At 40.7% G+C, this 16487-nt stretch overlaps 1 protein-coding gene across 1 annotated transcript; it reads right to left on the reverse strand.

The window, feature by feature from the left end:
• Positions 1–1532: 1532 nt before the first annotated feature.
• Positions 1533–16445, reverse strand: etnk1 (ethanolamine kinase 1). The gene is made up of 8 exons (XM_029462027.1): positions 16142–16445; positions 14570–14829; positions 12975–13115; positions 10313–10455; positions 5825–5908; positions 5558–5718; positions 4492–4565; positions 1533–4275 (listed from the first exon to the last, which is right to left on the reverse strand). Exons 1-8 carry the CDS (start codon positions 16286–16288, stop codon positions 4203–4205), a joined length of 1083 nt encoding a protein of 360 aa, XP_029317887.1. The 5' UTR covers positions 16289–16445; the 3' UTR covers positions 1533–4202.
• Positions 16446–16487: the final 42 nt, after the last annotated feature.

Raw genomic sequence — 16487 nt, forward strand, 5'->3', positions numbered from 1 at the left:
ATTAATTCCATATCGCCTTTATTTAGACTCATTTCTTACATCCAGGCTGAATAACCACATTTGCTCCTCCACAAAAAAGGAGAACTGGCCCAGGGCTCAATGTCGCAAAGCAATCTAAGCCGGTTTCAATGTGATGTTTTCTGAATTCAGTATTTTCCTATTCTCTTTGAATAGAGAGGTTCAATACAAGGCATATTAATGAGCTGCCTTTATTTTAAATATAGAAATCTGTTAATAAGCATTATCACAAGCATATCAAAAATATTAAATGTCGAAAAGGATTATTTTTGTACCCTGTGGTGAGCTTTATTCCAGGTTTGGGGACCTGTGCACATTTCTTTCTATGGGATGTGCTGCCATCTTGCGGTCATCTATGATACAGCTTCTACACACATACTACAGCTTCAGTCCAAGGCCAGCTGATGCTGAAGGGAAACTGAAGAAGTCAGGATCTCTCAAGATACAAACAACTTTATACAATTACGCATAACATGTCTCCTTTAAATAAGATGCCATGTCTCTTGACAAACAGAGTTCAATCATAATTTGCAATATCACTATCGTGGTGTCACACGAGAAACTACATGAAATGACTTTCAGTTTAGTAAGTATGTTTTTTAGGCAACAGATTTGTTCACATTTAAATATATTTCTTAACATACGGTACTACAAAGCGAATGATCTTGATACACAGATCTGAAGACCAAAAGGATTTACCAAAAATAACATACACAGATCATATCAAATACATGACTTTTATATATGTGCTTGGCATACCCAAGATATCTTCAAATACCTTCAGTATTCAAGTTAAAAACAGAAGAATCAAACATGTCTCTATGCAACATAACAGTAAATAACATCAAACTGCACGTGCTAACTCACAACTCAACAGGCTGACCGACCAGCTCATTATTCAACACAGCAGAACTACAGCTAGTAACTGTGCAGCACCGAGGTCAACACCCACAGCCACCACAAAGACTCACAACTAATGGAAAGAAACCAGCGAGACAGAAAATAATAAAGTGTTGTTGACTCACGTTTGTTGACATTCTTTCTTGAAGCATCCATGTGATATAATATCCAACTGAATGTCCGTGTTTGTTTGTTTATAGAATTACAGATTTCTCCTTTACTGCTAACTAACTAGCGACACATAAACCACACAGGTGAGACTGAGTTTGTTAATTGTCCATCACGTGACCCAGTAAGTCACGACCGGGTGCAGTTCCAGCCTTTACCACGGAGTGGCACTGTTTCACTCAATTAAGCTGAGTGAACGTGAAGACAAGGTCACAACATAGAAACTAAAGTGCACTCTGAGCAGACCTCATTCATTCTAATTTTATATTTTATTTCATTAAAAGACCCACATTTTAATGGGTTCTTCCTTGACCCTTCCACCAAGTGTTGTGGAAATCGAGCCAGCAGTTTTACTGTAATCCTGCTGAGAATTTAATTATTTAAACTGGTAAACCGGCACCAAGACAGAAAACCCCCAGAGACACAAGATTAAAACAAGACACAGATAAGGGTAAATAGACTTTATTTTCAAAGCATGTTTACAGTATTGAAAATGTCATGTTTTTATTTCACCTCTTACCCCAGGCAACTATTCACTTTAATGCAACTTTTAGAAAAAAAAAAGAACTCCCTCTATGTACATTCATTCACATTTGAGAACAAGCAAAGATATTATTACATGGGTTTACTGTACATATAAACAAATGCTAAAGTGGCCAGAGATATTTAAGGACAGACCTTTGTACAATGTTTAATAGTAGTTAAGGTTCATATTATTAGCAGTACTCAGATGACCTATGTATGAACAATGAAAATGTATTTGTTTCAGATAGGTGTGGAAATAAAGCCTAGAGGATATATTTCAGTCAAATTCGACACAATGCATTAATTTATGTGTAAATGTCGTCTGACGAGGTACTAATCAACAGAAACCAATCTTTCACAGCCCCTTAACGTTACCCTCCAACACAAGTTGAACCGATAACATCAGCATCACATATCTTAGAAGCCAACATACTTTAGGCCTAATTCAAACTACTTCTTAATTCTTCCACCTTGATTCATCTGCATGGAAAAACACAACACTAAATTAAAGACAGAGGAGGAGAAATGCGCCTAACCTTCCAACTTTAGTACAAAAAATAAGAGCTTTCACAGGCACACCGGCAGACATCTGGTCAGTAATTGTCTCTCCACGGAGCTTTGCAGAGATGTTACAGCAGAGAGCACCTGGGCAACTGTTTTGGAGTAAACAAGAAAACTTGTTCCAACATATTCTACATGACATTTACGTTTAAATGGCTCAGGAAGCTGAAGATAAGGTGCTCTTCTGGCACTTTAAAATATTCTATATTTGTCCCAAGAGTCATCTGCTGCTGCATCAGCAAACATCCACACACTTTTAAAGACCTCGGCCTCAACAACAAGTATAAAAAAATCTATATAACCGTTATTCTAGTTCTCTTTGTGCTACATTGAAAATGATACAGTGTGCATTATGTACAAGCAAAAAACACATGACAGCTCTTTGGTGTAGGCTTGTTAAAGTAACCAAGAGATGATGTTTTTTAGGGTCTCCTAAAGCTCATTCAAAAACATTAACATGAAGGTCAAAGTTAATATCAAGAAGTTACTGACAGCAGCCATAATAGTTTTTCTCCACCAGATGGTGCTGTTGCCCCTCAGGTCCCACAAACAGCTGACTTTCATTACATTGTTTTTAACTTAACACAGATGTATGTAACCAAACAACTCCACTTTCTTTCTCTTTTTTCCACCTAAATTCCACTTTTCAACAGACTTTCAACATCGGGCGCTTAAAATTATAATTTTCCAACAGTGGCTCAGCAATCCGACACACTTCTCTCAATACATACTTGAATAAAAACTGGTCTACAAGTGTATACAATGTCCTTACTTCATTGGGACTGAACAGCAGTGTTTTAGAATATTAAGAGGATCCCCAAACGTTCCTTGACAGAGCATACTGTATAAGGGTTTGGTCTTGTTTAGTACAACATGTCTTACAGTCGATGAGTGAATTTAGTCCCCAACACTGCTAACTTTAGCATGTGAACTACAACCAAATGTCCTATCTAGAATTATGAACATGGAATGTTCAAATTACAGCAAGCTTGTCCTCAGTTCAGATTTAGACAAAAAGGCCAAGTGTCAAAAACAAACATGAAACGTACATTACAGTGAAAATCTCCCTCAAGTCAAAAGACTGCTCACTGACACAGTACAACCGTTTAACTGGAGGGAGAGGTTAGATGTAAACACGAGATGCTCTCCTACAACTCAATGTTTCTACCTTCAGTCCAGAAAGTCAAAACACATGAGCCCTCACCAAACTACACAGCAACAATGACTACGCGGCTATTCTGGCCTACCACCCATGCATACCAGTATGCTGAGGAAAATAAGGGTGAAAACAAGAGTCACAAGGCAGGCCACAACTTTCTTTTTTTTTTTTTTTTGTTAAATGATTTGGCCCAGTCTCACATGGGATTAAGGGACAGCTCTGGCCTTTCCAAGTTGGCCTTTCTTTTCTTTTTTTCCTTTCATCTTGGTGCTTCAGCAAACAATGCAGGCTTTGTGTTGCTTTCATGTTGTTGTAAATGTGGTCGTTAGCTGGGCTGTCCCTCGAGCGTTTCCCCCATGAACGTGCATATGAAGGTGTCTCCAGGCAATCAGGTTAGTGTTTGGGCCACCTGTCAGTCATGTAGGTGGTTACAATGTGTGGGTTGTGAATAACGTGACATTCCACCTCCGTCTTATTCATGGAGAGTTGAGCTACGAGAATAGCTGCTTACATGTAAATGATATACATCACGTTGATATCCTAATTTCTATTAGAATAAATGACCACAACCACAAATTTGGCCATGCGGGCTTCACATTGTAGCAGGTCTTAAATCTGTACTTCACACACGCCCACATTACAAATGATTTGGGCTACCGGATAACAAAAGGTGTGGCAGCAAAGGATGGAAAAGCTTGTGGTCCATTCAATCTTTAGCGATAAGGACATGTAGAAGGGACCTGTAGGCACTGAGCAGGACAGACTCTCAGTCTACACAGACTCCCACAGGGCGCTTTGTAGTCGTCATGTGAAGCTCAGAGCAGATTGGAAGGGAGGAAGAGCAGGAGGAGAAGATGATGAGTGGGGGCTTTTATTCAGGTAAGTTCAGCGCAGCCACCTCCAGTTTCATCTTGAAGTACTGGTTGAAGCGCACAACTGCATATCTGAGACACACAGAGAGAAGAGCTGCGTCAGCGATAACATCTTTTAGATACCGGCAAACTGTTTAAACACACTGTGACACAGATATCAACTTGGATGCTTCACATTTTGTTCTTACACATCTGATATGATTAACTAACTGGATCTGCTTGGCATAGTAAAATTAAATGGCTGCTGATAAAGTGTGCTTGGTGGTTTATTTTAAGATCGCAACATACCCCAAGAAATCAAAGTCGATGGTGGAGACCTTGGTCTGAATGAGAGCCCAGAGACCCCAGAAGAAATGAGATGCCTGGACATAGAGGAAGAACACAGAGACACAAAAGATTAGCGTGTACTCACAGTCTAAAACATAAATGTCGTATCTAATTACCCAACACCGCACACTGAAGCATATACAAAGCCAGCAGAAGCCCCATGGCAACAATGCAAAAATAGCTGAAATGCTTCTCCTGCCCATCCTCCACACTGCCTTCTTTTCTTCTCGCCAGTAAACAAGGCAGAGAGTGGCTCATGGGAGAGGGCACACGTCTTACTCCCATATGTGGCCGCACATCACACCCCTCACTCGTACGCAGAGCAGGTCGTGCAGGTTATAGCCCACATCACTCTGTTTACTACATCACACTATCATTCATGTTTGCTGATTAAACACACCTGGCAGCAGGAAAATCCCCTCAGAGCTCTACAAGTGTTCGATTTCCATTCTTTGACTATTTTCTTGAGCATAATTATTAAGTAACTATTTAAAAGGCCACTTTTACTCTGCCTTTATTAAAGCACTGAGGGTTTGTAGTTCTTTGTAATTCTTCGGTTGTTTCTCGCTCTGGACATTAACGTTAGCCATGTTGCTAACGATACAGTGTGTATAAGATTATGGAGTTTTTAATAATTGAAAAATGTATATCAACTTATTGCAAGAATGTAAAATTAACATTTATTCATTTTTAGTATTCCTTCAATTCTCAGTGACTTTCATAATAAATTGTACACAAAACACCGTAAAACAAATCACTCAATGATGCTTTGTGGTGTGTAAGATTACCGTCCATCAGTAGCAATATCTCAGTTCTTTTGTAGAAAAGAAACATACAAAAAAAATCATCTGAATCGAGTCAGAAACTGAGACCGATAAACATTTAGATTCTTACATATACGTCACCATCTTGGTCATTAAAACACGAGACTTGACCATAAAGATTAGCCGGGTGCAGAATGACTCTGTAATCTCATGGGGTTCAGGATATTATAATATAACGCTGCACATGCAATACGAATGCTTACCAGGGCAAATCGGTTGACTTGGACATAAAGAATCTCCACCTCCCTGTCGGTCACTTCACTGCCCTGACCTTTATTCTCCTTATAGGCCTCCAGGTAGAAGCGCAGCCACTGCAGCTGAAAGGCCCGCTGAGGGTAGTGACTATAATCCACCTCATTCAGCCCTGCAACACACACACACACACACACACACACAAGTTAGACACCAAGTGAACATTGCATACACACACACCTTTAATTTTTTTTTACATGTTAACAAGTTTTACTGACCAGCAAACTCGTTGAAATGGTTCCCAATGTCATAGGCTTGGTAATTGTACCCAGCATACTCGTAGTCAATGAACTTTACATTGCCTGGAAAAAGAAGCAGTGTTGTTTAGACAGGAGACACAGGAAGCAGACAAGAAATGATTATGATGGGTTTTCCCCTTTTATAACTCAGAATGCTTTTCATTTTATACTGTAACTTCCTGTCTGACTGGTCTGGCTGACTAGTTAGCAGATGTGGGACAAGGAGTAAGAGCTTGCATTTTGAGGAAAGTAGACTGTAGAGGGAGACTTTAGCACAGGAAATGGAATAAACTTTAAGAAGCATTCTCCTGAAAATAACTTCTGACAAACACTTCTACGCATGCATTATAATGTTGTTAAGGACAGATACAATCATGCTGTTAAGATTGAGGGAAGTCGGAGTCAACCGATATAATCAGAATAAAAGATCTTAAGTAAGTGTGGGGAAGTTTAGGACTACAAGGGAAGCATACAAAACAAGAACATACAGACATCTTGCATATCTTCATGGAGGTTGGGCATTCAGTCTCCAATGATATCTTAGTGAACAGGTTAGATGTACTAGTAACCCAACTTATCAGCCTTCATTCTACAAGACCACAAAATAAGCAGCCGGGATACATTAGCAGTGATGAAAATATGCAAATACTGATGCAACAAATGGAATGCATACACAAATCTAGGGGGAGAAAGGAGTACATCTGGCTTTTCAAAGAATGTTGTTTTTGGATACATGCAAAGAAAAAAGGGAAAATGGCCAAATCAAAGTTATGTTTTGAAGAGAAGGGGTTAAAAAGGGCAAAGAAAGCAGAGGGACAAAGGGAGGAAGTAAAACACAAAGACACTAAAGTGGTCTGTAGAAAAGTACAGTGAGCTGCCAAAGCAAATGTAAAGCAACACACTGTTTGATACACACTCTCTCAGAACGTTGTCGACTAACAGCAGACAATGCACCAGTCTGTAACTGAGAGCCAACTGCAGTAACAGCTCTTAGATACACACTGAACCTTTGAGACACGCCAATTTAAAAAGGTTTTTTTTTTATAGTCCTGTCATTTTTACGAGGGTCTCATACATGTTGAAGACAACCCAAGAGTTCTAATAAAATTGCTCGAATGCTTAAAATACATTCTTGGCATCTGCAAAAGGGGTCTCTTTAAACGTTTACATCCAATGCTCGTGCATGGAGAGGAACGGGTCAAAGAATGTGTTGATTGCATTTGTAGACCAGTGGGAATATGCGGCGTCGGCATTAACGATGGACAAAGAGGGAAGCATTGATCTCAAAATGGTGGCAATTGATCTCAAAATACAAACCCTTACTTTTACAAGCCCGGTTGTTACAGAGATATTAACAAATACAAATATGATTTTAAAGAACAACACATTTAATCAAATGTCTCCACTTTTAAATGTTTTTGATTGGTTTGGCTTTTGGCTAATTACTTTGGCTTAACATATGGAACATTAGTTTTTGAGGTGGTGCTGGACTACAGAGAAAGACACTTTGAGGTGGGTTACCAGCCGGCGTGTAGGTCCTAGCGGGACACAACTGAACACCTCCAGGCAGTGGCTATAGCCCCCCTGTGCAGCAGATGAAAAGGTTGGGGCAAACACATCTTTCACACATGCTCACTCACACACACACGGACATTTTTGTCTTTTATCCATTCCTTCTCCCACGCAGTGTCGAAAAACATCAGGCCTTGCTGCCAACCCTCCCCCCCTCACATGCAACCTCACTTCCCCTTCTCACAACACACCCCTCCAATGCTCCCTTCCCATTGGTCCGTTGTGAACCCAATAGCATGACACCTCTGCAGCTTCTGCAAATGACAGAATCTTTGAGAGGCTTCCTGTTGGCTGCTGAGCTGCAGTTTTTGTTGCCCCTTGGGTCCTAGTAAAATGTGCGCAGATTTCTTTTCTACGCAAACAGCTGAGAAAAGTGAAAGGGGCAGGGAAACTAAAGCAGCCTGTGTTGCCGACTGAGAGAAAATACAGAAGAAAAGTAATAAAGCACTTGTTGAGGGGTATATTGGAAACTTTTAACATCGTCTTTGGAAAACTGAGAAAAATAATTAAGTTTCCACCACTTCTGTTTATGGTTTTATCAATACAGGAAGTGGTGGCACTCTTCTGTCGCGTCTGGCATACAAGTGGTTTCAACTACAGCTGAGAAGTAAAGCGGCGTGATAGCTGTTCAGTCTCTCCTCCTGCCTACTCTTGTTTTCAAGTCAACTAAAGAAATGAGGATTGAGTCTGCACCGACGGTTTAGACAACTTGAGTTGGGCGCGGCCACAAATCTTATTATTGCTTGGAGCTGAAGTCTCCGGACTCTATTGTGGCGTCCATCCCATTGTGGTCGTCATCTGTAGGTGTGGTCTAGTTAGTGTTGAGACATAATGTGATTCAACTAGAGGTAGTGGGATAAGGGAACATTCTTTTTGATTCTGGCTCTTATTAATACTTTTCTGATAATTGTAGCCTCACTTATTGAAGCCTGAAACATGATTCTGCAAGTCTGCATTGACGTGTGTGTGTGTGTGTGTGTGTGTGTACAAGAGATCTAAACTTCATTTACATTAGATTAACAGTATTTCTTCCAACTGAATTTCAAGAATTTAGGGAGTTCCACAAGTCAGCACAATCCCAGAGAAACTGGGCATCTTTCCTTGCAGCACTTCCCTCATATGCAAAACCATAATTCAAATAAAATTCTGCAGGTGTGCAGGTCTACGGTTACCCAGAAACTCTTTTTCTGTGCGCTCAGGCAAAAGGTATTTCCCCGTATTTTTCCAGAACCATGTTTCAGCTTCAAAAAGGTTAAAGCTGATGATATTCTATATTATTGTTAATGTCAACAAATCCCATGAAAAGACCAAAACCAACAATGCGTTACTCCGTCTCTCTATACTTTCCAACTCCCACAGCCTGGTTGTCTTTCCCAGCACATGCATACCTTCTAAAAATGGGGTACAAAAACAAAGGCTTAGTAGTTTCCTAAAATAGCTGGACACTAACTTTCTAGCGTCTCATACATGAATAAACAGTGAATTTATTGACCATTTTCAGCTGTAGATTAATACACATTTGGTGCACTAATGATTTATAGCAGCAGGATGGTGTATGATGTATCGACTCAAATTTAACTACATTGTTTGTGTTCATCATGTCAACCAGGACAATGAAGGAATATAATATATACACATATATTCTTTAGTTTAATGAATTCAATGTTGGTTTTGATTGTTTTGATGAGATTTATTGTTAATAAGAACAATAAAGAATATCGCCAGACATTTATTTCCACTAATATGGTCTGCCCAGTGATCAACTTTGATGCTATGAAATGGAAATTGCGGAGTAAGGAGCAGTGACGGATAGTAGCTTTACACTTAGGCATTTGGCTGGTGCTCAGAGTGACTTAAAGCAAGTGCAAACCATATAAACATTTGTGTAATAACCAGCATTGTACGTGGCCTCACTACAGTCAGAGGGAAAACTGGTGGGTGAGTAGCATTGGAGGGTAATAGGTAGGTACGTGGCTCCTACTGCTGCCATGAACTCATCCCGATTAGCCTGAGCAGTGGGCAGACTACGCGAGGGCCCTCAAAGCCGACTGTGCGTGAGGTTTGTCTCTCTCCATTGCCTCCCCAGGGCAGGGCGGCGCAGGGCAGCCACAGCCTCGGCTGTCATTCCTATGGGAGAAAGGCTAGACACAAGGAGCTGTGAGAAGGGCCCCGCCCCTCGTCGCGAACCGACGAGGGGGCTGACAGCTCTCAAACACCCCCACCCCACCTCCCACATGCATAAAAACCCCCTGAACTCTCGTCTTTCCCCCCTTGCAAAAGCAAGCTTATGAGTTTGTCTGAGGACAGCTTGCTTGACCTTCATCAAAAAAAACATTTCTAAAAGCACCAAAAACATGTGCTGTCAATACAACTAAGACTTGGTATGTGGTATGATGTAATGGCATTGTTTGTTCAGGCTGATAACAGTGGTTTACGTTCTAGGTTTTAAGCACAGAATCAGAAGGACAGATCAGACAACATTTTGAAAAGAGAATGAAATCCATGTTAGAAAAGGCTTCACTTTGTGACAGGGGCTCTCACAGGAGTTTTTAAAAAGTTTGGGAAATTTAAAATTGAGAAGATTAAATCAAATCTGTGACAGATGAGTTTTCTTTAATACATTGCTGAATGTATTGGAGGCAGATACACAAAACTTTGCCTCATGCTCCAATCCAAATCAATCAACACAACTTTAGTTAAAGTCTTTTCTGATCGTTCTAATTCTACGCCTGCAGCCCAATGCAAACACTGACAATGAGTGAAGCATGTGACTAGGGTTGAGGAAGTGCAGTTAATGCAGTCCTACCTGAGCGCAGAGACCAATGCAGTTCACACTACAACACAATTCAGTCACACAGTAATGTCTATGACTACACTTGTGCAGTTAATACTCACCTTCCTCCTCATTATAGATTATGTTTTTGCAGAGAAGGTCATTGTGGCAGAGAACTACAGGGGAGCCCAGCACAGACAAGCTCTGCTGGAGCCACACCAGCTCTTCTCGGAGGCACCGTTGGTTGGGCACCTCCATACTCAACCTGGAGGGGGCAGAGAGCAAAGAGGGTGAATATTGTATATTGAAAATCAGCAGGAGCATTAATTGTATTAAAAGAAAGACAGATGGAGGTACAGTCAGTAAAGGGAACCTGAAAGTAGACTTACAAATAAGGGTGAGGATAGGAAAAGGGAACTGAAAATAAGAAACATGAAAAGGGAAGAGAGGGAAACAAATAACATATTCTATTTTTTACAAACAGGCTTTGCAATACAATTAATGTTGCAAAAGTGGGGAAAATAAAAAGTTATTTAATTATGATGTACGTATGTAAATGAATCCATAACAAAGAAAACTCATGATATGGGTACACAGAGGCTCTAAATTATATAATATTTAATCAATTTAGCATGAAAACAGTTGTGAAAAAGTAAACATCCTCCCGATGTTACTACTAGAATAAAATAATTTGTGACTCTACATAAATCCTCACTACAGCTTCTTTACAACTACATTTCCTGCCTGTTAGATTAGGATCTATGATTACATTAACTTCACCCTTAATGACAGACTGCTCACGCAGTGATACTTGCATACATATAGCTGTATACTAGTTTCTAGAAAATGCCCTTTATTTAATGCAAATAAGCAAAATAGCTTTTCCCTGGCTGCTTGGTTTAGTTCAGTTGATTAGTTTATTTGTCAGACTTTACAATACTAACATTTTGTTGATCAGGAGACAATGAAACTAAACATTGTGCAATACATTGTGCAAACCTCGTGGTCCTGAGTCACGTGCCAAGTGCTCCACCTATGTCATTGTTTTTGTTCAACATAAATTAATCCCCAACATGCTGCGGGTGTCAGAGTCTTCATCAGCGTTTTTCTTACAGTGTTAATATTTGAAAGGCTCCTAGAAAATCTACAACCTGCCAAGTCAGTGTTTGTTTTGGACTCATTTTGGGGGCCAACATATATACGAAGGTAGTTGTGCAAACGCAATGTTCAAACAATCAAGACTTAATTTGCTTGTGATGTAGCGCACCTGTATTATTTTGTGTAAATACTGACACACTACGGACATTATGAAAGGAATTCCGAAAACTTCTTGAAACACATCTACAACTGATAATGGAAACTAGAGGTAGTGAGTCATAGTTCCACGTGGAGATAATGACAACAGAAATATACAACAGGTAAAGATAAAGTTTCCACTTCTTACTCTTCAGTCTCAAAGGTCCAATGTGTAAGATTGAAACTGAAAACATTAAATCGATAAACTAACATCATCTACAGAATGTGAAGACGTCTGTGTGTTGTGTTGCAGACATATCTACTGAAGTTAGCACACTAACACTTCCGGCCCGTAACGTCTCCGATGAATAGTGATTCACTGTAGCGTCAGTCTGCCCTCAGACCAGAGGGAGAAGAAGTACAGCTCAGGCTGGTTCACATTACATCCATGATCTCTGCACGCTTTGATAGTTTGTTTTGATTAAATCTAAAGTGGCAGAAACGAGAAAACGACTCGCAGCATCGCCTCGTCCTCACCGCGGCCAGGTGGCCGCTGTGCCGGTGCGAGAGAGACGGACAGATCTTCTGTTAGCAGTTAGCACTGATTTAGCCGACTCCCCGCCGGAACGTCAAACTTTTTATTTCAATCAGTAAACTGCTTTTAAAAGGTTTCAACATTTTCAATTGGTGTAATTTCAAGTTTAAGTGCTACTATGCCATCTTTATTGGTCTAAATATAGCCAATTTAAAAGCTGCAGATAACCTGATCAGTAAGTCATAAACTGCACAAAGTTTTCAAACTTATTGTGTCAAATCATTTATAGAGCAACAGGGAAAAGGCTGACAGTCTCTCAGAACAAAGCCCAGACACACTAAACCGACATCAAAGAACTAGCGGCGACTGTTGAGTGGCCTCCTGTCTGGGCCAAAAAGCACTTGAACACAACACAAAGACTAGAGGCGACGGCAAAATAGCACGTTTGTTCTGCGCCTGCGTGAGGGAATAATTCTCCATACCAGCTGGCGGCCGGAGTCTGTATTCATCATTCAAACATGGAAACCGAAAAACTTAGGGCTGCCGATATACAAGCCGTTGATATGATACACACATTAAACAAAGCAGCGTTTGCCGACCATTTTCACGCCACTTTGCTTCATTCCAGATGGCCACGTCCGAAAAATATTTGTGCATTTGAGTGATCAGATGAAATAAAGAGGAACAATTAAAAGAGCCTCTGTTTGCCCTTTTCACTTTGTTGTTTGCCTGTTTTCCTCACGTCCGTTTCTCTTCTTGTGCACTGATTCGCTGAAGCTGAACAGCCAATCAGAGCGATTTCTCTCATCGACGGGCTCCATCGCGATACAACATGGTGAATTGGCAGAAAAGCTGACGACAAGGTCCGACTAGTGCTAGCAGTGCGGGTCCCACCGCAAAAACTCTGGCGACAAACACTCACCGACAGCCCGACATTGGCCAAACGGCCGACGTCGGCTTGGTGTGTCAGAGCCTTTAAGGGTCAGTAAGTATAATACTGTACATGGTCTCACCTGGTGTTCCGCTCAGGGTCCTTGAGGTACTTTTGGATGAGAGCAAAGTACTTGCCCATCTTCAGCCACAGGTCAGACTGGGGCATCCAGCCATTGTGAGCATGGATGACATGGTACTTGGCCAGCTGCTTGGCAATTAGGCTGCAAGGTAGAAAGGAGATGATTTGAATTAGAGCAGAAATATGCAACTGGGCTCCAGAGGAAAACATTAGAGAAATCTTTTCATCAATGAAATGGGATATTATTGTTAAAAAACTAAACAAACAATTGGAATAAGATGCAGGTTACAGAAACAAATCTGTTTACAAAGAGTGTTATTATGATAAACTAATAACAATGTTTTAAAGCAACTTAAGCCATCGTTTAAGATAATTTACTACAGCTCATAGATCAAATATCTCCTGTCTATCAAATCCGTTTTAACATTTACAGTCTACAGTTTGAACGGATACAAGAGTAATTTGAGCAGGTAAATTAGTATTTTGGTGAAACTATAAAACAAAAGTTGAAAATGAGTTAAATTAGTTTTATACTTCTGAATAAAATCAGTGGAATTCATAATCTCCATCAGGTTGCAGTTCATGAATGATTCTCCTCAGCTGGCCCTACATTTTTGGTGAAGTCTTTAACCTCTTAAGAGGTTAATACTATTATGAAAAAAAGAATAACATTTGTAAAAATAAAACCAAGCTTGTCACATGTCTAAAGCTTGAGCAGTTCATTGGCTACACGACACAAGAGTCACCGGGAGACTGGGCTGCTCCTGGCTCCCTCTGTAAACAAAAGAAGAGGGCTGGCACTTCCTTATCAAGTTGACACTCATTGGCTCTTGATGACTATAAATAACGCATGGAAGCTCCGATTGGCTCCAAATGAGGTGTCAATCGAAAGGTCAGACTTCAGCATCCCAATATCAAAATAAAGCTAACAGCTTGCTACGTGCCATTTTTAATTGATTATCACCGCAAAAATAAACACATCGATCAGCTGATTTCAAAGATTGCAACAGCTGTTCATGGGCTTTTATCAATGTGACAATGTTCAAGATGGATATATTTTACTGGAAATGTTCTATTGGACCTTTGGCAATGACACTAGGAGTGTGTTTTTTGGATTAATATTGATTACAGGATTATGAAGAGACTTCATAGGCGAGTTGGCTCAACATTTTGGGTTTGATTGTGAGTTTGTTTGCTTGTGTGAGATGCCTACTGTACTTGGTGTTGTGATTCTGATCTCAAAACAGTTTTTCCTCACTAAATAGACGAGATTCTAAGCTTTCTAACGATATGTGGCGTTGCGTAACAACTCCATCATGGCGGACTGTAAGGAACACAGGGAAAGATACAGCCTCTCTGAAAATCTGCAACACTATCACATGACAGCCAGCCAGCGGGCCGTCCACCCGTTAAGTGGTTAAGGCAATGACTGACAGCTCTGCAACCGTGTACATTTTGTGAAGCAGCGTGTGTGTGTGTAGGTGTGTGTCTATTAAGCCTGCACGAGGAGCCTCGGATTTTAGGCACAGGTGACAGTCAGGTGACATTGTTGAAAACCACCTCAAGACTCTTGACAAAGCAATATTTTGTATTTACCTGAACACAGGTTGGCTGCGAATGTGCTCAGGCTCCAGGGCAGTTCCTTGCAGAAATTCATAACAAAGGCCATTGTTGAAGGTGCAGTATAGGTGTGGGGCACAGCGGTTTGCATGTAGTACTCTGAAACTTTTCACTTCATTTTCCCGGTCAACCAACAATTCTGTTTTGTTGCCATAAATACGGACCAGAACCACATCCTGCATGAAAGCACCCACGTAGCATCCCAGCAGCTTATTAGTTATCCCGTCTGTGAAAAACTGTGGAGACAAAACAGGGGAAAGAGTGAAGAACAGTTGAATCAAGTTTGTCAATCTAGTTTGACAGTGGGACCATCCTCCACATTATTCTATACAAGTACTGTGCATGAAAACCTACATTGTTTTAAATATTATATAAGTTCTGAGGAGAGTCAGAATCTGGCAAGCTACACAATAGAGAGAAGAGGAATGAATGTAGCAGTAGAAAAGGACTCGTCTGGGAACATTTATGGAGAGTGCCCACATACCAGCCCTAATTGTTCACTCTATAAGAGAGTGACTGAGAAAAACAGAATGATCAGGAATTGTATTTTTGCATGCAGCTATGGCAGGCATTTGCTGAGTTTCCACTTCGCTCTCATTGATGAATATAGGCACGGGTGGTGTAGCATGTGACCAGCTCCCATCCTCACTGTGTTTACCAAGTGGAGCCACACCCCCAGTATGCTACTGCAAAGGGAAATATTTCTGGAGTGTCTGCCTAGGCTGCAATGTTTGCGCGTGTCTGATTCTTCTTTAGCATATTTTAAAGTAATGTTAGGACATAATGTTCCCTTTAAACTGATGTGGGGCAAAGAGGACACTTGTAGGATTACAAGTAAAAGGTAGTCATGTTCCATTTGTCATCTGTGATCTTCCAGAAGTTTACAGGAATAGACTATGTACACTTAATACAGAGTGGCCTCTCCCGACCAATCTCATGAATTCTCGAAACTGTCATAGGGGGCAGCATGATGATCATCGCGTGCTATAAAGCTCACAGATACACCTCTCCTCTATCTATATAACCACTTCCATACAAAATTGCTAAATCGTTCCTTTTTTTCATATTAAATATGTAAGTTAACTTTAATATAACGTCGTTGAAGTCACCCAAGTTAACAGGTATGGCTGATTTTGCAACTGCGTCAAAGGCTGCGAGATACTCCCACTGTGGTCTTATCCTCAAGTGTTTCGGTTGCAATTTGAAAACGTTGGTAGATTACCGCTGTAATATACCAAGGAAAGTATCTACTATCGGTCTGTGGATTTCAGCAGCTATCTAATAATGACATTAACACACGTATAATGGGTCATTATAAGAGCTGGTTTCGTTGGTTTTCTTGTGGAATAAATTACCGTTGGTGTTAGCTAACTTGAGTTTTTCGTGTGAAACCAGGTTGCTAGCTAACATCGGCTTCAGGGATTTTAAAAGGACTTGAATCACACAGATTAATAGATATATACACACAAGCTACGGGGGAATGTGGACATGTCTTACCAAGCACACTACCGTTACAGTAAAATGCTACTATAAAAAAAATAACGGCACCTTCAGTTTGACCTCAGATGGCTTCCAACTCGGTCTCAGCTCCTTGATCAGCTTCAGTGCACCGGATCTGTAGTCGCTTTCGTCAACTGTCACATCTATTTTGGGCACAGCGGGAGCTTCGTCGGGTACGTGAATGTAGTTGGCCATTACTAACCTTTATTCCTTACAATATCTTGAACTCGGACTATTTCTGTGCTGTACGCAGAGGCTAAATGCGCAATATGTGAACATATGCGGCGAAGGGTGGGTATATATTCCTGTAGTAGTCGGTGTGTGCGGCAACGCCTCTCAAAAAATCCCACCCACAAGAAAAAAATGGTTCTCCTGATGCATGCCGGTAGTCGAA

This window comes from Cottoperca gobio, chromosome 23 (genome assembly GCF_900634415.1).
Source record: "Cottoperca gobio chromosome 23, fCotGob3.1, whole genome shotgun sequence".
NCBI lineage: Eukaryota > Metazoa > Chordata > Actinopteri > Perciformes > Bovichtidae > Cottoperca > Cottoperca gobio.